The following is a 25861-nucleotide window of genomic DNA, read 5'->3' on the forward strand; positions in this document are numbered from 1 at the left end:
TACTTACATACATGTAATTTACACATCAAATATATTTTAGGGAAGAAATAATGCACTAGCACTTGCAAATTATGCTTGAAATATGTTTCCGCACAGCCAATTGTGTTCACAGTAGCATTAAACTAGGCCAAAAAGCAATCTGCACACCAAACAAATGTTTCTGCATACAAATTTTATTTTATTCTTGATGCACTTTTCAAAAATAAGAAAATTATATTTACGGGAAATATTTTTCTACTTAGGCAGCCATACACATAAGCATTCTCCCATCAGTTTCCCCTATAAGATCCTCCCAGCAGATTTGGAGCTCTTGAATATTTAGCAGATATACAGATTATAATAAACAAGTCCTTCCTTACAATCAGGCCTTATAACCTGTACAGCTCTTTTTTGTGTCCAACACAACTGAGCTTATAGTAGACCTAAGTCATAATAACTTAATTATGACCTTGCCCAGTATCCGGCTGTGCATTTAGAACATATTAATATATTAACTATATTATATAAATCTAGATTAAAAATATTTATACAAATGTGAAATGTAAAGTCTTGTCATGCCATGCTTTGCGGTGGCCCACTAAAACAAGTGCACATATGAGGTTGCAAATGGGCAGGGACACGTGGATAGATCTGTGACAGGGGGTGTGGGGTGTAATATACAGTGTCTGTAGACGAAGAATAATACAAATTTGATATTGATCCATAAAGGCTAAGTCCAGAGCACAATATAGTGAGGATATGGCAAAGCCCATAAAAGAACAAGCAAACGAGGTGACTCAGTTTGCAAAAAACGATTCCCTTAAACTTTAAAGTCACGTGTAATTCAATCGGAGATTGAATGAACTTTGAACTTGTCAAACAAAAATCCATCAAATCCCACGATTTTGGTATACGCCACCGCCTTCAACTGTCTGTACTACAATCAGTGACCTTGACGAGCAATCCTTCGCAATGGACTCAGATGATCGTACCTTTACTGAATCCCTTGGTTCCCAGTTACCACCAGAGATTGTCGATCTCATTATCAGATTCGCTGTACCCGAACTTGATCCACATTCACTCTCCTCCGTGGCGCTTACATCACAGCACCATCGAGTACTGGCAAACACTCAAAGATTCTCTTCTATCTCCTTTATATGCTTTGAAGAAGGAAGACACAACCGGAAGGAGGAGAAACGTATCGTAAGGCTTTCGAGGCTTATGCAGAGAGGTGGGCGACCACTGAACATGCGGGCAACACGCACCTTCATTACATCGCTTAGCTTGAGAGAGAGGGGAGGACACAGTTTTGCTTTCTTCAGGAATGCGGATGCTTTATGTGTCATTTTTGATAACCTCTTCAGGGATCCTGCGATACTGGATGCACCCAAACGTATTCTATCGATTGACATCGGACGCGACCAGAAATTGAGCAATTGGAATGGCCCTCTGCTTCAATCCCTACTTTCACTTCTCAGAACATCTTATCTTAACGAACTTCACCTCTTGAAAGGAGGTGGCCTACCAGTCGACCTTGTTCTTGGCTCCAATGTTGAGCATCTACGTTTCGGATCATGGGCGCAGTTCGGGAACCGTCTTCCCAAGGGAAGCGCTCGTCCGGTGACTTTGAAATCTCTGTGGATAGAGTTCTGGGCGGGATATGATCTCGAGGTATATATCAAATTTATTTGTGGTAAAAAAGAAGCACCGCCTACAATATTCTCGTGCTTAACCACTCTCACTGTATTCTATGCGTCAAATGAGCTCATCGCTACGATTTTGGGCATGACGAAGTGTCTGGAGACGTTGACGGTCGGGGTCCATTTTTCTAAAAGTAAGTGCCATCTTTACACTGTCCTACTTCTCTTGACACCTTCTAAATGTGATGTAATCGCACCACAGAGGGCGTTGACGACGAGCCATTTATTCCATACCATTCATTACCATTCCTCAAGAACCTCCACATAAAGTGTCGCTACGACACAGTCTACAGTATAACCCAAGAATCCGTGCCAATCAAGATGCTCGGCGGCTTTACACCCCCACCACTGCTCGAATCACTCACTGTATCCATTATCTCAACGATCCAACATTACGATATGTGGGAATATCCGATGTTTGAACAAGTGCGTTTGTTTACCCCGTGGCGGAGGAATGTCTGGGATGAGCATTTGGCTGCGTTGCCGCTGAGGAGCACGACGAAGGTAGATGTCGAAGTCGAGATGTGCAGTTTGATGGGAACGTCCAGCAACCCGGACCCGCCTCGTTGGAAGGAACAGTTAGATGCTTATTTCAAGGCTGCTTTCCCATTATGTGCGGATGTGCACCACAAATTTCGGGTTTTCTTTCATGGATCTAATTATCCCTGGCGTACGGTTGGCGAGACAGCTCAGGTCTAAATCAGCATCGATTTGTAGATTTTAAGGGTTACACCTGGGGTCTTTGGCACCGCTGCACATTAATATTAAGTACTGCGTTAGCTGTGACAGTGTAAATGTCATCCGGCATTGCAGTTATATGGCAGCGTATGTCATCCGTATGTTTTTTTTTTCAGTTTCAAAAAGACATTGGTAGCGATTAGTGGGTCTTCTTCAGTTCTCACAGCTAATGAATGTCACGCAAATTGAATATGTGGGTTTGAGCTTGGTTTGAGCAGTTTTGAAGAGTCTCAGCGCATCGTCTTGACTTTTTGCTTTTTATTCAGGTTTCATACTTGCGGTGGCCTTAGAAATTGAAAAATTGGTGCCACCGTTACTAAGTAGGGTTCATGTTTATCTCTTAACCTACAATTCATTAATCCATAAAGGTCCATAGTCCATAACTTCTGGCGGGTTGACATGCAAATTGCGAAGCATCTCTTATATCGAAGTCTGTCTAGGATAGCCTAGTCATTATGTACATGATGCCACCACCTGTTTGTCAAGCCAACGATTCAGAAGTGCTGTTGTCAACATTCAATGAAAAAAATAATTCATGAATCCACAGTAGATGAGATACGTGACAAAACGCTAGGAATAACATGAGGTAGCTTGTTACATACATTTCGGAATAAAATGACGAAAATTCAGAAAACCTGAGATGAAAATCAAAATCAAAACCAAAACCGAAACCGAAACCAAAATCACAGATCACAAAACCATAAACCATAAACCAAAAGAAAAGAAACCAAAAACATATAAACAACAAAAACAGAAAAAAATACACCAAAAAACAACGACTACCCCTCAACTCAATCTCATTCTCACCGCGCAACAGATATACAAAAAAATCAAACGTTCCAAGAAAAAATCCCACTCATACCCAGCTCATGTTCTCTTGTTCATCCACATCATACAACCTGATTTCCGCCCTCCCACTCCACCTTCAACTCGCAACACTCAACACTCAACGCTCAACGTTCCATATCCACATCCACAGAGCACAGAGAACAGAGATTAGGTGGACCGCGCAAGTGCAAGCTCGGCGTATACCGCGCGTTGCCTCTCCCTCTCCCTCTCCGCATCCGCATCCGCATCCGTTTCCGCATCCGCTTCGGAATCCACTTGCGCGCTAACTAGTGCACCACCCTCAACTGCAGCTTCAGCTTCATACGCAGCCTCGAACGACTCTCTTCCACTATCCATCTCCACCTCCATCTCTGCATCGACGCTCCGGTCCGTACCAGTGCTATCCGTCAAGCTATCGCGCATGTGCATACGGTGACGAGAAAGATCACCGATGAGGGGGTCGCGGTTACGGTCGAGGGCGAGGTCACGATCTACATCTACATCAAAGTCGAGGTCGAGCGGGAGATCGAGGTGGAGGATACTAGGCGACGGCAGCGTGCTCCCGCTCTGCGCGGCGGCTGCGCGCGCGGACGCGGGGGGCGGTGTGCGTGCTGGTGTACGTGCTGGTGTACGCGCCGGTGTGCGTGCTGGTGTACGCGCTGGCGTGTGTGATTGCGTCTGGAGTGCGGATCTCGACCTCGACCCAGACCGAGACCTTGAAGACGCACACGCGCGTTGTCCCACAGATCCACCCCGCGCATGTGCCTGTGCCTGTGCGTGTATCCTGTGAGCGATGGACACCCTCGAACTTGACGGTGTAGGCGATAGAGGCGAGTGCGGTATCCCCGTTCCACGCGCCGATGGCGCCGGGAATGGGAATGGATTCGAAGAGGATGTGGATGTTGACGTGGATGTGGATGTGGATGAGACGGGCTCAAAGGTGAACGCCGACGAAGATGGTTGGACATGCGATGTTGTTGGTCCTGGTCCTGGTCCTACTGTGGGATTTGCCGGGACGACGAAGGGGGACGCAGCGAGCGTTATTAGCGGGACACTCCCACTCTGATTCGCATTTTTAGGTTGTAACGCAGGTATCGGGGCGGATTCCGGGACAGATGAAGGCGGGACGGGGTCCGGACTCATCCTCGGTACCACACTACCCACACCACCAGCCTCGCCTTCTCCTTGCAACTCGCGCTGCTCAAAGAGGAGTAGCACAGGCGACGGCATCGATAATGGCGAGCGCAGCGTCACGTCGCGCGGGACGTCGCTCTCGCTCTCGTTCTCATTTTCACTTTCATTTTCACTTTCACTTTCGCTCTCGCCCTGGTTCTGGATACGCCGCTCGTACTCTCCCTCTCCACGTTCGTCCGCACATTTACCGTGGCCATCACCATCACCATCACCGTCGCCGTCGCCGTCTTCTTGGTAAGTGTGTAGGTGCGGGTACCCGTGGCTGTGCTCGTTAAACGTGAATGCATGCTGATCCTGCCGCTGCTGCTGGTGCTGCTGCTTCCCAACGTCCACCGCCCAATTCCAGATCTTGTCCGCCTCATCTTCGCTCTCACCATCATCCCCATGCTGATCCTCATTCTCATTCTCATGCGCTTTCCGATCTCGTCCCCCCGTGTCCCTTCCACTTCCACTTCCACTTACCCATTCACCTTGCCTGTCGACAACACTAACACCCATACCCATACCCACAGACGGCGGGGACGGGGGCGGGGGCGGCGTCGAAGATACCGATGCAGATACGAGCATGCTCGTGGGCATAAGCGGCGTCGCGAGTTCCATTGACGTTTCGCCTTCACCTTCGTTTTCGCCTTCGTCTTCGTCGTTGCCCCCACCGTTTTCACCTTCGTTTTCATTTTCGCCTTTGCCCTCTCTGACTCTTTTGATTTCTCTTTTGATTTCTCCTTCGCCATCTCCTTGACCATATCCATTCCCACCCCTCTCCAAATATTCAACACCACTTCGAGCTCCAGCTGCACCGCCATCCAACACATCAGAGATAGGCACAGGCGCCAGAGCCTCGAACACAGCCGCAGCCGTAGCCACAGCCGAAGGCACGGGGACAGGCATAGGCGCTGGCACCGAAGCCTCAAACACAGGCACAGGCACCGAAGCCTCAAAAATAGGCGCTGGCGCAGGTACATGTACAGGTACATCCGAAGCGCCATAATCCAGAGCCGGGACAACACTATCAAGCGCCAAAATCGCAGAGGAAGATGTGAGAGGGGGGAGTGTAGCTGGGGAAATGGGCGGCTGCGCGGGAGAAGCAGCAGGAGGAGGAGCAGCAGGAGGGTGAAGGGGGTGAAGGGGGAGGGAGGGAGTTGGCGTCCACGTCCACGTCCACGCGGAAGACAAAGGACCGGGTGCCGGATGTAGAGGTAGAGCTTGAGGCGTTGTTATTGGGGAATGTGGTGCATGAGGAAGAGGTAATAAAGATGAAGATGAGGGTGGCGGAGGAACAACAGCACAAATTCGCAGTGGAGGTGAAGATGAAGGAGGTGAAAGAGGTGACGGAGGAGGAGGAGAACAAGGTGGTAACGCCGCGAGCACGACACCGCCTTCGAATGGGGTGGAGAGGACCATGTCGGACGTACTGCCGAACAAGCTCGCATCGGTATTCGCATCGGTATTCGCATTCGCATTTACGTTCGTGTGCGCGTATGCATGCTCGCGCTCGTTTCTATCTGAGTTTGCATCCGCGTTTTCCGTCGCAGGAGGGGGTGGGGGTGGGGGTGGTGGTGAGTGGTAGTGGTAGTGGGACGAGCCACGCGCGCGCTTGGACGGCAGTGGCAGTCCGGGCAGGGGTGTCGGTAAAGGTGCGGATCGAGGTGGATGTGGATGTGGATGTGGATGTGGATGTGGATGTGGATGTGGATGTGGATGTGGATGTGAGGGAAGATTTGCGGATGATTGCGACGGCGCAGGTAAATTCTACAAAGAAAAAAAAAGAAGAGGAGGATGAGGATGAGAGTAAAAAGGTGAAAAGTGTTAGTGTCATATAAGAAAAAAGGCAATATACAATCAAAAAGAAATGGAAAATTGGATTGGATCGGAGTGAAAGAAACGAAGTAAGATCATGCGCATGCGCATGCGCATACGTCCACACAACACACCCTCCATCACGACCGAACGGAAAGGTATCGCGGATTGCGAGGCGAGGTACACACCATCCCAAAACGAGCGGTACAACACAGTACACAACGGACAACGGACGACCATCCCAACCCAACAAATATAAAAACCACCCGAAAAAAACAGAGATCAACAACGCGGTACGCACCTCGTTCGTTCCAACCACCACTGCCGTCGTCGTCGTCGACGATGCAGGCAGAGGTTCAAGTTCCACTTGCGTCTCGGGGTGGCGAGGTTGAACCTCGTGTGCGCGCTGATGCTCGGTATTGGATGGTATATGCTGTTGTGCTGGTGGTGCTTTCGAAGTTGGATTTGGATTTGGATTTGGACTTGGACTTGGATTTGTCCTCGACCTTGACCTTGACCTTGAGGCGCCGCTTTCGCGCTCGCGCTGGCGTGCGCGTGGAGACGAAATATCCCGCGCGTACCGATATAATCGCATATCTTCCACTTCCTTTCGCAGTCTGTTAAGAGCAATATAACGGATGAACAGTCAGCAAGTTTTCGTGTATCCCACAGTTGATGGAAAAGGAAAGGGAATGTTAAATGTTAAGGGAAGAGGGAAGAGGGCAGAAGGAAGAGGTCGTTGGACGAGGAACATATCGGGAAATGCAAAGTAAAACGACAACGATAATGACTTCCCAAGAGGGAAAACGAAAAGCACAAATGTGAGTGGGAGGATGAGTTGAGGGATAAACGATATCGCAAATGAAGTGTTTACCCAAAGGACGTGAAAAAAAAGGAGGAAGGGGAAGAAGAAATAAAAAAATGAAAAATGAAAATAAAAGTAAAAATAAAAATAAAAATAAAAACGTGAAGGAAAAAAAAGGAAAGAAAAAAAGAACACAAGCGAACGAAGGAACGAAGGAACGAAGACAACAGAGAAAGGAATACACAAGAACGGGTTTCTCTTTTTTTTAAAAAAAAAAGAAAGAAAGAAAGAAAGAGAGGCAGGACGTACCGCGCACAAACCCTTTCCAGCACCTCCACCCTCATCCTCAAATCCTCCACCGTCCTTTCCTCTCCCCCTCCTCCTCCTCCTCCTCCTCCTTGTCCATCCACGCGTAGCTCCATACCACGACCTTCATACTCATCCTCGCTCGCCTGCCCACCACCACCACCACCTCCGCGAAAAACAACATCCTCCCACGCACCCCTCTCCGCGCGAAACCTATCCACCTGCCGCCCAAGCTCGCCAATCTCCGCTTCGAGCTCGTCGAGGTGTAACGACGGTTCCAATTGTTCTGATTTTTCAGGTTTAGTTTCGCGGTGGATATAGGAAGACGCCGGTTTTTGTTTCTGTGTCTGCGTCTGCGTCTGCTGCGTGGGCGGATTAGGATTCGGGTCGGGAGGCGGCATCGGTAAAGGCCGCGGACGCGGGATAGGCTCTCTATCCCCATCATACTTATCCTCCAACTCCCACTCCGAGTGCGCGTGCGCGTGCGGTGGGCGAGCGGGAGATGCGGGAGATGCGGGGGATAGGGGAGAAGCGGGATAAGAGGGATAAGCGGGATAACCAGGAGAAGGCGATGTCGGATGTCGGCGGGGCGGAAGAGGTGATGCGTGTGTTGGCGTGGGCGTGGGTGTGGGTGTGGGCGTGGTGGTTGAATTTGAGGAGGGGGTGGTGGTGTTTGATTTGATTGTCGATGACGCAGAGCCAGAGCCAGAGGCGGAGGTGGTGGAAGAGGACGCGCGGGCTTTTGCCAGCTAGTATATCCACCCACCCGTATTGTATATGAACACATCCATAATCATCACCATCACCACAATTATCATAACCAAAAATCCAAAATAAAATAAATCAAAGAAAACGCATCGGCAACACGACACGACAAGACATCAGATCATAGAATAAGCATAAGCATAAGAATAAGAATGAAGTAAAGAAAGAAATCGACGCACCCGTTCGCTCAGCTCGTGGATCTCAGCTTCGAGCATGCGGTTGCGCGTAACCGTCACATCAAGCATCGCGATGATCTCCTCTTCCGCATCCACATCCGCATCCCCTCCCTCCTCTCCCTCCCCTCCCTCCTCTCCCTCCTCTCCCTCCTCCTCCGGCTCCGTTTCATCCCCACCCGCACCCGCACCCCCAGCCCAACCACACAACCTCTCAAGCTCAACCTCCCTCCTCGCAACCTTGGCCTCCAACACCCTCACCCGCGCCTGCGTCCGCGCATGCGCGGCGCGCTCGTGCGCGAGCTGCGTGCTGAGGTGCTGGGTTAGCGATGGGGTGTATGATGATGTGGGCGGTGGTTGGTTGTGGGAGTGGGAGTGGGTGAGGGAGGGGGGGTGGTGTGGTGAGGTGCGCTGGGAGGGGTGGGTTGTGCTGGGTATGGAGTGGTGCTGGTGCTTCGATGGATTGTGGGATTTAGTGTTATACGACGCTGGTACTGGTACACAGGAGAGTGGACCGGGGACGGGTATGGATATATCGTCTAGGGTTGCGTACAAATGTATGGGTTTACACGCGTGTGAATACAGCGAGATTGCGAGGTGGAAGGAAATGGAAACGTCAATGACAACGTGAGTGCGAGGTACAGGTAAGTAGCTGAAGAAAAGCAGGTCAAGAAAAGGGGAGGGGACGTACCAGCCAATTCGGAGAGCCGCATCCGCGCTACAGGCCACTTTTTGTAATCGTGTTCGAGCTCGACTTGAAAAAAGAAAGAAAGAAAGAAAGCGTAAGGAATGTTATTATCATCCATCAACCAGCTCCTCAAAAATAAAAAAAGGCACCCCAAAACAAACAGAAAACACAAAACAAAAAAACACAAAAAAAAACAAAAAAAACGAAACCCACCCACCTCTCTCAACCAACCCCCCAACAACCACCCTCATCCCCTCAACCTCCCCGCGCACCTCCATCTCCCTGCGTTCAGCCTCCGCGCGCCGCCGCCGCTCGCCAAGCAATGCGCGCTGGAGCGCGGCGGTGTCGTGTGTGTATGTCGTATGGAGGGTGTCGAGCGCGTCGAGGGTGCGGAGGAGGCGGGTGTGGATGTGTGTGAGTTTTAGGGTTTGGGGGGTTGGTTTTGTTGGGTTGGGTGCGGGTGCGGGAGCGGGAGCGGGTGCGGGTGCGGGTGCAGGTTTGGATTTGGATGGGGATGGGGGTAGGGGTTTGGATTTAGAGGGGTGTGCGGGTGCGGGTGTAGATTTGGATTTAGATGGCGGTGGGGGCGAATGGCTGGGTGGTGGATAACGCTGATACATCCAACATCCGACATCCGACATCCAACACCAAATATCCAACAGCCAACAAACAAACAATCGACACACCGAGCAAACGAGAACCAGAGATATCGATGAGAACCAGACACCTGGTAGACGAAACGCGGAACGTACATACTTCTTGAACTTGACCATAAGTTTGGAACTTTGCATTCTTTCCATTCTCTACATTCTTTTCTACTATCGCTGTCGCTTCTGTATCTGCGTGCGTCTTCTGTTGTTGTTGTTGGTGTTGCTGCTGCTGCTGCTGGATGTGCGAAGCTTTCGGTTTCGCCCTCGATGCGCTAGGCTTGGGTGGACCCATCGTTTCTCGAGTGAGTAATGTAGTTTGTAGTTTGTAGTTTGTCGGAGCGATTTGAGTGATGAAGCTAGATTAACTCCTACTCCCCGTTCCCCGTTCCCCGTGGACCGTGAACCGTGAACTGTGAACCGAAGATGTAAGTAAGAAAAGCGGACGGAATCAGATACTCTGTACTGTATCGCTGTATACAGATTCCAGAACCTTGACAATTCAATGACGATGAGCGCGAGACTTCGCCTTCGCGGGGGGCACTTCGACGATCACTGCCGGCGAAGGCGATTCAGAAGCTGAGCGTTGACGCTGACGCTGACGATCCGGGTATACAGTGTAACAGCATCCAGTACTCCAACCACAGATTTAGCTTCGCCTCCAAGAGATTCAACGTACAAGATTTCACGATTTCACGGTTTCACGGTTTCAGGGAGAGGAGAGCAAGATGGATGTGAGGGTGGGTATGGGCGAAGGGATCCGGGAGTTCAAGACAAAGACCCGGCGGTTAGTTTGAGCGGAGTGGAGGGGTGGCAAGAAGGAGGGAGGGTTAGGGTTTGTGCGAACCCGTGATCTGGGTTCAGTCACTAGTGTAAGTTAGAGCGGAGATGGATTGTTCGGCGGGTATCACCGACTCGTAAGTCTACAAGCGACGATTCAGATGTCCTCGAGCGTCGACTCTTTCATCTTGGATTTTGGATTTTGGATTTTGTGACGATTTACGACTTATACACTTCCTTCTTTATTTCTGACCGGATATCTGCCCATCTGATGAATTAAGAAAGAAATATAACAGTAGCCAAATACCCCCCGCCCCCCCCCCCCCCCAGCTTTCATGCGTCATATCAACATGCATGCAAGTTCCAGGTGGGAGGTTTCGTTATTGATATATTGTTATTGTTGTTACTAACAGGCCACAGACGACTTAGAATAATTCTCATCTAATCCGGAGGGTATGAACTTTCTCGACCCCGCCAATTAGCTTTGTATGTCAGGTACAGGCATCATCCTCATCCCAACTAGACCGTTTGTCTCAATGAGCTCCTCACTGAATAAAATTGTACCTCTTCTGACCTCGTAACTTATCGTCCTCAGGTACCTGAATGAGCCATCCACCACCTCCATGAGTGCTGCGTCCAAACTTGGGAAGCAGAATTGCTATATTGGCATCATTCATGGCGGAGTTTGGTTCATTTATTCAGAACCATCAGGACAGGCGGCACAAACCCGCACTAGTTTGCACACGGACTTCATATTATTATCCTGAGAGTTATGCTAGCATTCCAGCGATATTTACCCACAGTTCCCACTTCTATATTGGAGAAATTGAAGCTAATCATCGAAAAGGATCCATTCACATGGAACTGAACTGTGAAGAGGGCACCGGGGGTTAACCCTGGCAAGCCTCTCGCCAAGCTCGAACATGCCGGCAATGGGGTATGATAAACAATTTCCTTTTCTCATCTTCAGAATGTAAAAACCGTATCTGACGATTCGTGTTGGTTCTGTAGGATGACTACTACCATCGCTCAGAAATGCGGGACGGCAACAGGTACGAATCGGAGTCAACCCATTGTCTAGTCAACGAACACAACAAAAAAACTGGCTATACATTTCGAAATTAGCGCTTCCAGACATACTCCGAAGCGAAGACTGTTGACAGCAAACGAAGATTATTATGTACAACGCACCTTTTATTGTTCTTCCCAGTATCTAACATTCCATCTTCTCCCTCCCTCTCTTAATATTATTCAGGGGCGCATCCGCGCCAGCACTTAAATGTCCACTAACAGGCTTACCACTGGTATGTGGAAGTGGAACGAGCATCTGGGCGCAGACCGAGGTTCTACAGGACCAAGAGGGAGGTGTAAGCAGGGTCGAGGCACCACCGCGCTGTCTAGCCGATGGGTTCTCGCAGAGGCGTCTGGTGATTCATAATTGTGAGCGTCACCGAAAAAAGGACGGAGGGACCATTATGTAGGTGGGATAATATAAACGTCGCACATCAAAGGCATCGTTGTGTCAGAGCGAGGTAAGAGATCAGATAACACTTTGGTTTTCATTGAGCTAATGTCTCCGTGATAATCAAAGGCGCAGTGACCGTGGGACATCTTACTGTGACGAATGGCCATGGATACGCCATGGAACCTTTCTTTTTTTCTTCCTTTCCTTTCCTTTCCTTTCTTCCCTCACCTGCCCCTCACCGTCGCCATCTCCACTCCGGACACTCCTACTCTCCCAAACTCGTCTGTGGTGTAGTACATCATATCTACGCACGGATAACCATCTCAGCGATGTACATTGTATCCACCTAGAGTTTTCGCGTCGACTACCCCTCGTAGGCTAGCCTTGATCCTCCGCCCCAAGGCGACACTGCTCACCTACGGTTTATGCGGTGTTTGGCGGGCGCATGGGCGGTAGGTCGAACTCCACCCTAAGCCTAAGATGGTCAGCGGACGTATGTATCTCATTGTGGATTCAGTACTCCGTGCCCGCGTAGCAAACACGAGATTGATACAAAGGATAACGCCAGTGGTTCGGAGATGCATTGTCGATCACTGAATATCGATTATGGATTATGCGATGCGCTTGATTCCGCGCAGTGCGCATCGTCCTCTCCACCTCTTCCAGCCCCCGTCTGCGTGGTCATCCGTAGAATTGTGGCCTATACTATATCCCCCAGTTATTGTGCTCCTTTTTGCTCTAAAGGCGTGCTACTGGAGGGGGTATGTCGACACCTAATTCGGTCGGATGGTTATGCAGTGCAATGGGTGGTTGAGTTGGATTAAGTATGGAGCACACCGTACTGGTAAATCCGCAAGCTCTTTTATTCGGCCACAACAATTATCAACGACCTCAGAGAGTCATCGCTGTGTTATTTTTCTACTGATTGTTCCAAACTAGATAACAAACTGTACACCGTAACTGTGTGGCGGAATCAAAAGCATTGATTGTACGATTATGGTTGGCCCCTGGCCATCTGTCTGATTAAGCCTGTGGGTTGGCTCAGTGGTCTTTTTGATAGACACTCCTACTGACAGTATGTTTCCATCAGACACCAACATTTCAAATCACTTGTTTCCATATGAAATGGCATAAGATTGACTAATAGATACGGAGCTGAGTAAAGCCTAGCAATGCCCTCATTAACTGAACGTTGTCTGTGAGTCCGCCTTCTGCTGATAGAAATGCATACTTAGCATCATGTTCTCCGATATCCAAATACAGAAGACTTACCAGCTCATCGAGCGGAATGGCCATTTTGGGGTCGGCGGACGAAATATGTGTCTGTATGATCCCGACGCTAATGGGTTTTTGTGCGGGGGCCTTGCTATTGCTTGCTGACAAGGCCGTAGTGGTCCTCATTCCTGGTCTCACTGCAAAAGTGGAGTGAAAATTTGTACCCAGAGTTCTACGCGCCTGGGAAAAGTGAAACTATGATTGCCCAAGTCTAACAAATCCGAACAAGTCAATGACTGATTATTATGATTAACGAGTGACGGTAAAAAATCTACTGGTGCCCATATGTCAAATAAAAATTCATTATATAACACTTATTCTGTACTTTTTGTCGAGAAATATGAATTGGAAATGCATCATCCGAACCATATCTCCCTACGCTATACATGTACCAACGGCCGCCGGTAGTGCCATTAGTAGATCCACTAGCTTAAAAATATAAAAATTTTATGCAAGTTCTACCAGCAGCAATTTTTTCAAAGTCGATAGTGTTTGAGTTCGAAATTTAGTTACAAGTTTAATAACGACCCCTTTTTGTCCATGTCTCCGCGGACCCCGCGACGCGTCTGTCGTTAAAACGACGTGATTCTTTCCCACGCGCATTGCAAACAAACCTTTCTTCTCTCATTCCTTTCCTTTCATCCCTCGCTGTCACTATCATTGTATCCTGCCCACTTCCACTGCGATACATTGTGCTATGTCCAACCGAAGCCAACCGAAGCGGTCTCCCATGAAGACTTATCCACTTTGGCTGCACAATCTATTGGTTCATTGTCGATTATTAGATGTGGATTATAAGTTGCGCTTGCATACTCACCCATTCAACAAAATCTCGTCCTTCAAGTTCCCGGGAAGGACTCGTAATCTTTATCTCATTGAAGGGTGGTGTTGATTTTGGCTTTAGAGCCCAATTGTTGACTCTTCTTCATTCGAGATCCCTCATCATCATCTATGAGAATTGCTAGTCAACTCAAGACTTATCGTGCGACAACACTTCCTGTATATCTACCTTTCACGCCGTCAACTCCACCATCTGCACATTTTGACTCAAATGTGCAGATAGTCTTCGATTTCTTTCTCCGACGGGGCTTTCCGGAATATCTGGAACCGGGGTAACCCTCAACCCTGCTTTCTACGTATATAAGCCACCGTGCCACTCACATACGCTTCCCTCTCGCCGACACCTTTTACCGTCCCAACGCACCCAGTCTTCTGCTTCACCTCGGTTTGTGTCAGCGTCTTTGACGACCGAAGCTACGGGGGTTTGTATGATTTGCGGATCAAAGGTGTCTTCAATGATGCGAAATACGGCTAGATTTTATCAGTGCGTGCTATGTATTCTTTCTTTCTTGCTCGGGCTTGTTCGATTTCAAGATCTGCATGACACAGAGCTGTTGATGACCCACTCAGTTGCGCCTCATGTTTTTGTTCTGAGATCGGTTGCGTCGATCGTGTGGCATTGTGCTGTAACACCTAGATACGGAGCTACGTCAACCTGCTCAATGCTGATTGAACAGATTGAACCCAGTTCATCGCCCTCATCTCCTAGAACTCTCATGTCACCGCGCATCGAAGCCTACTGGATGGAGTCACTTGATGATGTTCTACACGAATCATGCCGATTGGCAACGCTGCCATTGTTGAATCCACATTACGAGTCAAGAGGTGCGTGATCTTGGGATCCCATCATCGTTCATACGCACACCATGGATGCGTCATTAATCATCGTTTATCGATTGAGACTACTTATGCATTACAATCGGAGAAACACCCACCAGGAGAATCATATCCCACTATGTGATGTGTAATGTCTTGAGCCCTTAGAATCTGCTTGCAGATGTAATACTACACCGTCTGATACCGACATTGTCGGCGTCGGCGGAGGGGTTCGATGCCACCGTTTCATGTGTCGGGTATGATTCTGGCTGATACGTTGTCCATAGGAATATATATATGTGCCTTGTACTGGTGACAATCCTTGGGCAGGACTCTTAGAGTGTTGGTATACCCTAGCCACATCCTGGGGGTGTCAATTTGTCGGCTGCATCTTTCTTTTTAATTTTAACCAGTTGAGAAATTCTTGTAGACAACAGCTCAGAAATGCTTCGCTGACTAGTCCCTCCTGCCATGTTGTATTGGTAAATATTCTGCGGATACCATTCTTATTGTGTTGTCTTACGCACTGCTTTTCCCCCTCTGTAATCCTTTTTTATCCGAGGACTAAAATATTGAAGCTCCAGACACATCTCTACCCCGCCATTGACAATCGCGTATTTACCCCTTCACCCTCACTCAATACAGCCTGAGGATATGAGAGGCTTACGGGACACATGTGTATATAACTGAAGAAAATCCATGGAAAAAGATTTAGAAAACCTACTTGGTATTGTAAACAATGTATGCTGCCACATGCCAAAAAGACAGGCCTTGACATTTTCTTAATGTTGAATACGAAGTCAATTGAAAGGTAGTTAATTCTCTTCAACTTTTCTCCTCAAGAAAGGCATTCTGTAGTTATCATCCCAATTTACACCCCCAACCACTTCCTAAAGTTGTTGATAATATGACGCTCGGTTTGTCATCATCAGATGCATCCAACTTGGAATCCAAACGACTCAGTTCCTGGAGCCCTGATGCAGCTATTCCCTCCCGGACACGCAGCCGGAACAGTCCACTCGTTATGATCACACTCGCCATGCGCCTGGAAATACCACGATAATCGTAATCGAGCGTGAATAGACATTCAGTGGATAGACATCTTACCCATGTGTGGATCATGGCGTCGTCGAGGTCGGTGATGCGGATGCTGTTCACGCCGCTCTGGGTGATGCATCCGTTGGTGGCAAATGTGCCGCTGTCGACAGCCAGGAGGTCCTGGCAATTGTCGTCAGAGTAAAGCTCGATTCTGTAGGAGCTTGCAGTGACGCCGTTGAACGCCATCATGGCAGAGAGCATGCCAGTGTACAATGCGAGGAGGATGCGGTTCTGCATTTCGAAGTGTCTGTTGGATTGGGGCTTGACTCCTGTTTGAGAATGAGACTGAGATGAATATTTTGCGATTCATTGGTTGTCTTTTATACCTCGTCAAGGTACCCTTTAAGATTCCATGACCGTTACAAATACAGTTGCACAGTTGCTGACTGGTGGGGTATGGTGTGGGACTATGTGATTTTCTTACAAGGCCGCGTGGTGTATTACATCAAGAGATTTGCTACAAGTGTAAAGCTCTATATTTGAAAAATGTATTTCTGTCGTGAACTCGGCAGAGATGGCGGTATCAGCGGGTCGAAGATATCTAAGTTTCGCTTCTTGATCATTGTGTAATGCCAAATCCTCATTGTGTTTGGCGCTGGACTGCTGAGAAACTTGGTTACTTTTCAGATTAGACAATGTACATAGTGCTTCAAACGACAGGATATTATGCACAAATGATGTCCCTCACTGTCTTGTGGCCTTGCACCTGTGCTATGTACGAAGGGAAAAGCGACGGGCACGGAATCAGCCATGAGAAAAGATGTCCAGTTCCAAAACTTCTATTATTGGACAAAGGGTATTTGAAGCGCCTTGCTTACAGCCGAAGCTATGGTGCAAGATAATCTAATCTAACTGCGTAGGGAAGCATGTTTAACAACTAGAAAACCAGTCATTGGAGTCCGGTAATCAGACCGAATGAAGAAGCATAGAAAAGATGTAGAAATCCTTCTTTCTTTTAACAGACGGAGGTATAAATCATCCTCCTGAAACATGGAATACGGTCCGTGAAAACAAACATTTTCCCAATACGACTGAAATGAAATTATAAGCTGCCTCAAATTGTTCTCCGGGACGAAGTTCAATCGAGAGTCGAGATTGACTGCCAAACAACACGCTCGATAGCTTCATCGGTAATAACCGTGTCGGTAGGCCCCAGGAGGCTGCCCTATATGGTTGTCTAGATTTTGGCGGATTGGAGACCTCAAATCTTCAATTCATTGTCCATGTCTCGTGGATTTGAGTGCATCACAGGCATATTTTGATCAAAATATTCTCCATTTTTGGCGTGTTTAGGGTAAAAACCTTGGCCAAATTTGGTACAAAACTGGACCCGTGGGCAAAACTTCCCAATAAGAAATAATTTGAGGTTCAAAATCGGGTTTTCAGGCGGACATGCCAATAGTGGAGCGCCCCGAGGCCTGTGTCGGCACGCAGTTCATTATCGGGATATTCGTTGGCCTTCTTTCCTCGCCAATTGCCTAGTTCCATATATCCTTTCCCTGACTCCCACACCGCTTCCAACTTGTCCCCTTCAACTCCCACTTCCCCGTTACCTCCATGCTTTCCTAACCACTACAATACTTTGTTCTCACCACTTCAAATTCCTGCCTCTAATTTCAGACTTCTGTGGTTGATTTTTATCTTACCATGACACCTCTTGTCGATGAGGGGAATGCTTGCGGTTTGAAGTCCCGTGTCCTGAGGTGTAGAACGGTATTTCTATGCTCGACGGGGTAACTTTTAATCCCTTTGGCTCTATTTTGGGACTTCAAGAAACCATCTCCCTGTTAAATGTCCGCTGTGGGTATCCTCTCTTTTGTAATGGTATTCATCTTTCTCGGAGACTTGTCATCGTGGACCACAAGAATTCCAAATCCATTCTTCAAGTATCACCATATGTGATATTGGGTGTACAACATAATCTGCCTTGATACACACGGTCGATAAAGTTGTATGGCGGGTTCCAGAAGCCAACGTATGTTTGTCTGATGTCGTTACGCCGTTCGGCTTAAGAAGCCCCAGCTTCTGTTTCATTGATAACTCGTGTATCAGCTTATGGATTGCTGACAGAGTCCATACTTGCCCACTAGAGTGGTGCATGCTGGTGGTTGTGCACATCGTTGGATCAGGATTACCTGGCTTGCACTCATGCTCTCACATTCCTATTGTACGTGCACCAGAACCTCACGTTGTCAAAGTAGCTCATTACACTGTCTGAAATATGGGTTTATGACTGACCCGTAGTATGACTAGGCTCGATCCTCATTTATTCCGCCGTCGGGGAGCCTGATTCATTGTTTTAAAAGTTGACCAGGAGGCTGGAACATCATGAAGGTATAAAACCAGTTACTCTGTTTCTTTACTTTCCTTCATACCACGACCATCGCTTCACAGCGAATCCCAAGTACTCTCACAAACATTCTCTTCGAATAACACTACGCTTCTTTAAAAGGCATTGATATGCTTGACGAATAACATTTTCCAGCCTCGGGTGCACACGCATCTGAGGCAAACGGCTGAATGCTCTCTCCTACCTAGGGTGCATTGGCATCCAAGGAATGGTTGCGGTCTACAATGCGTCTGGTGCTAGCTGATGCGGAACCTGACAACTAGTTGGCGCTCTGATCATTGTTCTGGTAAGTGTTGTTGTCGCAGAAATTCAAAACATGCAATGGCTGACACCTAATTGTTGTAACATCAGACGAGAGTCATTTGATAAGCCGTTGGTTGATATTTTCGGTATTGGCACACAGCATCTCGGATATCTCCAAAACATCTCTAGAGGTCTCGGGTTCGCAATGCCACTTGGGTTGGTGCACAAGATACTTTCATTGTTTTATCTGATTCTGACATCATGACAAACTACCGCCAGTGCTATCCCATTCCTCACTGCACTCTGGGATGTTTCTCGCCCAACCCTGCTGCCACAAAAACAATGACTGGCCCTAGAGGATTCTCTGTTGACGAGTCCGTCATGAGCGACGATATTTTCGTCTTGATTATGATGTCGATTCACCAAAGTCACAGAGATGATTCTACTTCAAGGTCAGCTCTTCAAGAGTCATTGCTTTAGTGATGGTTTGGTACATTGTGGTTGGTTGTTCATCATGAACATATCAATTTATATTGTATCAGTGAGTCATTCAGCAGCTATTAATGGTAAATAGTAATGACCAATTTCGACTTAATTACAGTTTATTTATCGTTCACACCCATTGAAAACGGCTTCAACGTTCAACTCGAAAGCAATTTCCCCTAGTGTTTTCTCCACGTACGCATATATTGTTACCAATCGTCCGTGGCGTCGCTCCTTTGCTTTTCCTATGAATATTCCCTCTCCCTCTCCTTCCTCCTTCCTCCTTCCTCCTTCCTCCTTCCTCCTTCCTCCTTCCTCCTTCCTCCTTCCTCCTTCCTCCTTCCTCCTTCCTCCTTCCTCCTTCCTCCTTCCTCCTTCCTCCTTCCTCCTTCCTCCTTCCTCCTTCCTCCTTCCTCCTTCCTCCTTCCTCCTTCCTCCTTCCTCCTTCCTCCTTCCTCCTTCCTCCTTCCTCCTTCCTCCTTCCTCCTTCCTCCTTCCTTTCCCTCTCCCTCTCCCATTTTAGGTTTGGCGTGGTTGCTTCTGTGTTTTTGTTGCTTGTCTTCATGTATTTGTCTCTTGTCTTCATTCTCGTTCCTGGTATTGTTATTGTGTTTGTTCTCGATTTGTTTCTGCCTCTTGTTCTGTTTCTCGGATTGTAACTGCTTCTTGTTCTGTTTCTCGGATTGTGTCTGCATCTCGACCTGTTTCTTTGTTTGTGTCTAGCGTTTCCGTTCCTGTTCTGTTTGTCGGTCTTGGTCTCGATTTAGTTTGCATTTTACTATAAAATTTAGAATAAACCGGCCTCCACCTGCTTATTACCAGTAGCACTGTACTATACTCTAGTTAGGCTTACGATAGAAGGTGCACGCCATGAAAAAAAATCAAGAAAATGGGCCCTTTGGGTTCTATAATCCGTTGTAGGCAGTATTTGAACTTCAGAAGAATTTGTTAATGAGGCTTCGCCCAACGCACCCTCTATAGCTGGCTACAACCTCGCTCAACTTGAAGTCACCGATATCGCCACAGCCGAATTGCCGACATAAATGTCCGGCCACGATGGTATTTGGAGCGGAGATTCATTTCTATCAATGCAAAGTCAAACAAAGCTGATCATCCAACAGTGATTACAACGGCCATACTGATTGTTGATCCATGAGTCGGACACCTTGGACAAAACCCACCTCATCTTTCCCTTCGGATAGAATCAAACCGAAACCGTCTCCGAACCCAACACAGTCCAAAAATAAAGGAAAAGGAAACCAGCAGCGCGATGACGAACCACCTAAAAGCAAACCCGTACGCAAGCTTGAGAAGCTACTCTCAGGAATAAGAAAGAGTAAGCTTGATGAAAGGGACCCGAAAGGAGGGTGTTTTTGTCTTGGTGCGTGAAAAACTCTATTCATTCACGTTTGATGCGAATACACCTTGCACACAGCTCGTACGCATGAGCTGTCTCCGTACACGCCGTTGTGTCGTTCGTGCGGGCTCATTTTATGTTCCCTGAACGCGCCGTACTATGCATGTCCACACTGTACTGAACCTCTTATCACCGCTTCTTCTTCACCATCCACATCACGATCAATATCGCGGGACGCTCTCGTTGCACAAATCGAGGCCGAATTGGAGTCCACTCTTGCGGCAGAACAGGCAGCGCGAGAACGGGAGATAGAACAGGCCAGGATAGAGGCTGGCGCATTCCCAATGCTTCGCGGCGGAAATGGATCTGGGACTGCGTCACCCTCACCTGCAGCGAACAGGATGGCTGCTGCATCGGCACCTCCCTCACGCCAGTCCCAACCCCAATCCCAGACGCACAAAGTCATGTCCCTCACATCCAAACCAGGGAACGCGCGTGGTCGCGTGGTGGTCTCCTCATACACTACTGTCACCACACCAGTGCCTTCTCGGCCTAGTTCTCGCAATGCTAACGTGGATGACCTGGAGGAGGGTATAGCACCACGAGTACCAGCACCCATTCCATTATCCAAGGAAGTGGCGCCTCCGCCAACCAAAGAACGGCCCTGGCTGAATTACGTTCATGGACCAGTGACGTACAAACCACCTTTGCGAGTTGACGATGAGCGTGGTACCGTCGCTGGAACATCGTCATCCAAGCGTAGAAGGGGTAAGGCGAAAGTGAAAAATGATGATGGCGGGTCAGCAGCAAAGGGATAGTCAGTTATAACTCCATTCACAGTTTTCTTGATTATGTCCCATTGTTCATTTGCAGATGAATGAAACCATTATCTGGGACACCGAATATATTCCGCTTGTGTGGCTAGAAAATCTATCGCTTTCTCTCAGGGTCCTGTATTATCATATCTTCACGCGGTTTACTCTGCAGAACAACGACTGCTGCCTCTTGCACCATCCATCTCCGGACTGATCCGCCGTAAAACTTTAAGAATTTGCTCCAATCTCGACGCCAGTGTTACCATGCTGAAGACTATATTACGCCGTGTTTCGATGAGCATATGTGCCAGTAGGCAGCACCCCCTGTGTGCTAGTTCGGCGTCTTACGCTGCAGTACGAACGGCATCCATTCTTGTCTTGTATTTCCCCGAGGCTGGTGTTCCGTTTCACGTACGCCATCTCTTCGTCTGTCATCTTTACTCGTCTCGCCCCACTTTCTCTCCTCGTTTCATGTTCCGTTCCTTTTTTTTTTGACTTGAATACTCCGGTTTGGTTCTTTCGTATACGCTTTCGTGTCTCGTGTCCTTTAGTCTTCCTCGTCTCCCCTGTTGCCTCTGTCGACCGATGGATGTTAGACGTTGGATGGTTCATACCTGATACCCTCTATTCAGTGTATTCAATGGCGAATTTGAAATACATTACTTGCTCTCCGAACTTTGATTCGCACCGCACATACGCTGCTACATTTACAAGAAGAAAGAGTGGGTGCGGTTGAGGGTGAGTGTGGTCATGCTAGTGCCGGTGGTATGTTAGATCATTTTCTGTTATTTTTATATCGAAAAATGGACCTTTGCTTTTTGTGATTTATACCGGATTTCACATTGAGCAGCTCCAACAGAACTCTCCGGGCAGGTTAGTAGTGTGACAGAGTTTTGAAAGCGACAAACGCCGGCCCAATGTGTGCCGGGTTGCGGTGTCGGATGTGTGCATGCACAAACAAGCACAAAGCCATTGGGTACATGTCGTCTATTGGACATACAGAATAAATGCAATTTGTGTTTTCCTGGATCATCCGAAGAACATATACCTTTCAAGGCATGGACAGTTGAGGAACGAACCGAAAACAATGGCTACCCATGAGGTTTACCGTTGGGACACTCTCCCTTAATGAAATGAGTGGCGACGAGTGGCGTTGGATCGATTTGGGATCCATTGTGTGTGTTCATGGGAAGATTCATTGTAACATAATTTTCCACGAATGTCACCCTGAAAAAAATGCCGTAGTACTATAAAGTCGAGGTCTGGCTAAGGGCTACAACGTTTATACATGAGGTTGATTTTTTTCAACCTCGAGGTAGTATATACAACGTTACACGGGTGGATGCTGACTCGGAGTTGTTTCCCGGGATGTAAGGGATATTCTGCGGCCATAACACATCAATCGTGCCTGTTCATGGGAAAACAGAACCTGATTATTGGTCAAAAAGCTGCGACATCATTTTATACACGAGGATTCGACGAATGATACTAAACTAAACCCAACAGGGACCTAGAAAATAAGAAATACCCACAGACCTCTTGTCAACCATTGTTCTTCCCTTCTGCTTCGCAAGCCCAAATCAACCTCCCTTCATTACCCACCTCCCCTCAGTACGAAGCTCACCGACATGGATGCAACTCAAGGGCTTGATTTTACCTGCGATTTAGATTTTTGGTTTGCAGAGATCACCTCTGACGGTGCATAGTTTCCCTTTTTCTTGATCAAGTCAGATTTCTAATCGATTCCAAATCACTGCATAGACGGTATATTACCAACAGGAAGTGGTCAAGATACGATACCATTTACATTTTCACCGTTGCCCGCAGCATCGGCAACGGCTCCTTTCAGTTCTGAGACCCCCGGTGCCTCTACAAGCACTCTCCAAATGACAGAAATGTACCCAGAAAACATTCCACCTCGTCTGGAATCTACAGCTTTGTCGTCAGCTATTTATCCTCTCAATAATGCAGAGGAAACAAATGGTACGTCCGATGCTATATACATTCACAAATTGCTACTGACGGCGCAATTCAGCATTATTCAGCTCACCGTCAGAATTGTTTTCCTCTGTGGACCTTGGAATTGAAACCAGATATTCCCCTCCATCATTTTACGAGCCTGAAGCCCAGCCATTTTCTAGCGACCATGGCAGTAGTATCCTCGATATCCCGTCCCAATCCGATAACACTTTCCCGTACCCCTTGATCCCCAATTTTTTCGATGATGATGTCCTCCAGAACAATGATCACGAACATCTACCGATGCCCCTTGAACCATCGTCGAGGACGGGGCATTTTACACACCCCGTTGAAAATGGCGATTGCAGGACAAGTCAAAATCTACACCTGGATAATCAGTACGTCAATCTTGATCAATGTAGATTGCAACGTTAATTAATGTATTCAGCTTGACGAATTATCTGTCAACATCGAGTCCGAAGTCATCAAACGCAGCAAAAAAAATCCCAGCCGAGCAATGTCGTTACATTGACATTGCTCACGGTGGAATTTGGTTCGGAAATGCTGGACCATCCCCAATGTGGCCTGCGGTTACTCAAAACAATTGGCCAGAAGCGCAGGCACATCCAACGCTCTCAAGCGTTGAAGAGCTCATGTCATACTTCGGGACCAGGATGCACCACAACCTCTCAGGCGAGGTTTCGGTTACCAGTGATTTCCGCTCCAGAAATGGAGAAAAGGAAATCAGGTATACCAAAAAATCCAACCATGCGGAATCAATCCGTGAAGAGAGCTCCGGGGTCACCCCCGTAGAGCCCAATACCCGGCTCAGACGCCATGGTGGAGGGTATGATAGCTGATTTCCCTTTCTCATCTTCAGAGAGCAAAACTAATGCTGATTCCATTTGATATTTTCTTAGGAAGCTTAACCTTCCCTCCAGAACCACCGAATGCGACATGTAAGAGCTAATGACTTCTCCAGTCATCATAACAGCTGACTGTGTGTATCTGTCAAAATTAGATCTGTCGCAAGTACTTCCGCGTATACACGGAAGCGAAGGGAGCACACGCCGGAGAACAACGGGTATGTCTTACGCACCATATTGTCCTTAACCTCCTTGTTAATTTTCCATCCCATTCACTCCTTTCAAACGCTCATCCAGGCTTGGAACTCCCACATCCGTTGTGAAAAGGCCACGGATGCGGTCACCACTGGCCGGATCCAGTGTGACAATGGCCTCGGTGGCGTGCACCGAGGGAGAAAGAGGGGGCAAGAAAAGGGTCCCGGGGACCCTGACTGTGGCACCGCGCCCGCAGATTACGCCAGCAGCGCCGAGCTGCCTGGCTACTGCATTTCAACAGAGTCATCTGTTGATGCATAAACGGGAGCGCCACCACAAGAACGGCAGGGACACCGGTTTCCAGGTGATTACCGCTTGCGAAACCCGCGGTACACCATCCAGGCGCTTCAAAGCCAATACTAAATAGATAAATAATCTTCAGATGTAACATGAAAATAATACCTTAGACCCCAGTGCTTGATACTATTCCTGAAAATAATGAGCCTCTTTACTGCTATAGGTTGATAGATGTAGACTTTGAGCAAAGAGGAACAGTGTCCAGCGTGAAATAAGAGATCAGATAAAATTTTGGATCGGGTCGGGCCAATATCTCTTGAGATAATCAAAGAGAAACTGACCGTGGGATATTTTTCTGGTCACGGCTTTGTTGAAATTAAAAATATCCAAGACTATACAAGTCCCTTTCATGGTGCAGACAGTTTAAAGCTTCTGATATGTGTCTGTAATAATGTAGAAAATATTAATGAGCTACTATTTGATTCACCATTGCGAGACAACTCATGTATCAAGCCAGAGAGTGGCGCTTTTATACACCCACCGCCAATTGTGATCCTATCTTACCCTGTGATTCGCTTGCTTTACTGCTATATTCTATGTCGATTTCGTATAGTTCCAAATAACAGTATTTGCAGAGATTTTGGTTATTTTCGTGTTCACTATAGAGACAACACGAGTTATAGGGTAACCACTTTGCATGGTCCGAGCGCGTGAATAATATTCCAAAACCGTTCAGACACTCCATCGGCATCACTGGCTGACCAATGCGCGAAACGCATCGCCGTTCTTTTTCTCGACTCGTCTTCTCCCACTTCCGCGTCGCTTTGGTATCGGATCTTATTAATCCATGATTTTAACTTGAACGCCTGCAGATAGTATTCGAGCCTCCAAAGACACCAGAGTAGCAAGAAAGTAAGGCAGGATTTCTCCAAGAGCATGAGCGCGTCTCTTTTTCTCTGTCTATTGAATTGTTACTGACAGGTCTGCTTTTCACGTATATAGTTGTGGCACAGCATCCGGTCGACTATAAATTTCTATCAACTATTCTGGGTCTGAGGCTATCCATGTTCAAGCCCAAACATAGAATCCATGATACTCCCATCCTCATTGAGGGAGTTGAACAGGATGCAAGATGAACACGGATGACGGTGGTATTATCCTAGTGTGTTTACCCTTTTTTTATGCTTACCCTACCCATATAACTTGATAACTCATCACGGGTCGCGCATTCGCACTCGCTCATGATGCCGGACCCTCTCCAGCTGTCCCCTCGCAGCGCCAAAATCCAGTAAATCTCAACCCCATTTCCACTCATTCGATACCCAAATTCTCTCCATCCGAGTCGTTAAAGTATCCATCGGGACTAACATTGTCGAATTAACAAGGGACCTCATGAGCTATG

At 47.8% G+C, this 25861-nt stretch overlaps 5 protein-coding genes across 5 annotated transcripts; 3 read left to right on the top strand and 2 right to left on the bottom strand.

Annotated features, from left to right (window-relative positions):
* Nucleotides 1-951: 951 nt before the first annotated feature.
* On the top strand, nucleotides 952-2378 carry JR316_0008550 (uncharacterized protein; the record flags this gene model as incomplete). The annotated part of the gene is made up of 2 exons (XM_047894263.1): nucleotides 952-1813; nucleotides 1882-2378. The coding sequence occupies 2 exons, from the start codon at nucleotides 952-954 to the stop codon at nucleotides 2376-2378; spliced, it is 1359 nt and encodes a 452-aa protein (XP_047747578.1).
* A 1035-nt stretch (nucleotides 2379-3413) lies between these two features.
* Nucleotides 3414-9915, bottom strand: JR316_0008551 (uncharacterized protein; the record flags this gene model as incomplete). The annotated part of the gene is made up of 7 exons (XM_047894264.1): nucleotides 3414-6188; nucleotides 6538-6853; nucleotides 7351-8096; nucleotides 8292-8824; nucleotides 8977-9039; nucleotides 9191-9584; nucleotides 9730-9915. The coding sequence occupies 7 exons, from the start codon at nucleotides 9913-9915 to the stop codon at nucleotides 3414-3416; spliced, it is 5013 nt and encodes a 1670-aa protein (XP_047747579.1).
* A 5809-nt stretch (nucleotides 9916-15724) lies between these two features.
* JR316_0008552 (uncharacterized protein) lies at nucleotides 15725-16131 on the bottom strand (the record flags this gene model as incomplete). The annotated part of the gene is made up of 2 exons (XM_047894265.1): nucleotides 15725-15841; nucleotides 15904-16131. The coding sequence occupies 2 exons, from the start codon at nucleotides 16129-16131 to the stop codon at nucleotides 15725-15727; spliced, it is 345 nt and encodes a 114-aa protein (XP_047747580.1).
* A 3991-nt stretch (nucleotides 16132-20122) lies between these two features.
* Nucleotides 20123-21145, top strand: JR316_0008553 (uncharacterized protein; the record flags this gene model as incomplete). Its single annotated transcript, XM_047894266.1, has 2 exons — nucleotides 20123-20351; nucleotides 20406-21145. The coding sequence occupies 2 exons, from the start codon at nucleotides 20123-20125 to the stop codon at nucleotides 21143-21145; spliced, it is 969 nt and encodes a 322-aa protein (XP_047747581.1).
* Nucleotides 21146-22770: 1625 nt separating this feature from the next.
* JR316_0008554 (uncharacterized protein) lies at nucleotides 22771-24589 on the top strand (the record flags this gene model as incomplete). Its single annotated transcript, XM_047894267.1, has 7 exons — nucleotides 22771-22840; nucleotides 22904-23125; nucleotides 23178-23499; nucleotides 23550-23948; nucleotides 24022-24060; nucleotides 24123-24185; nucleotides 24265-24589. 7 exons carry the CDS (start codon nucleotides 22771-22773, stop codon nucleotides 24587-24589), a joined length of 1440 nt encoding a protein of 479 aa, XP_047747582.1.
* Nucleotides 24590-25861: the final 1272 nt, after the last annotated feature.

Source organism: Psilocybe cubensis, chromosome 7 (genome assembly GCF_017499595.1).
Source record: "Psilocybe cubensis strain MGC-MH-2018 chromosome 7, whole genome shotgun sequence".
NCBI classification, from domain to species: Eukaryota; Fungi; Basidiomycota; class Agaricomycetes; order Agaricales; family Agrocybaceae; genus Psilocybe; species Psilocybe cubensis.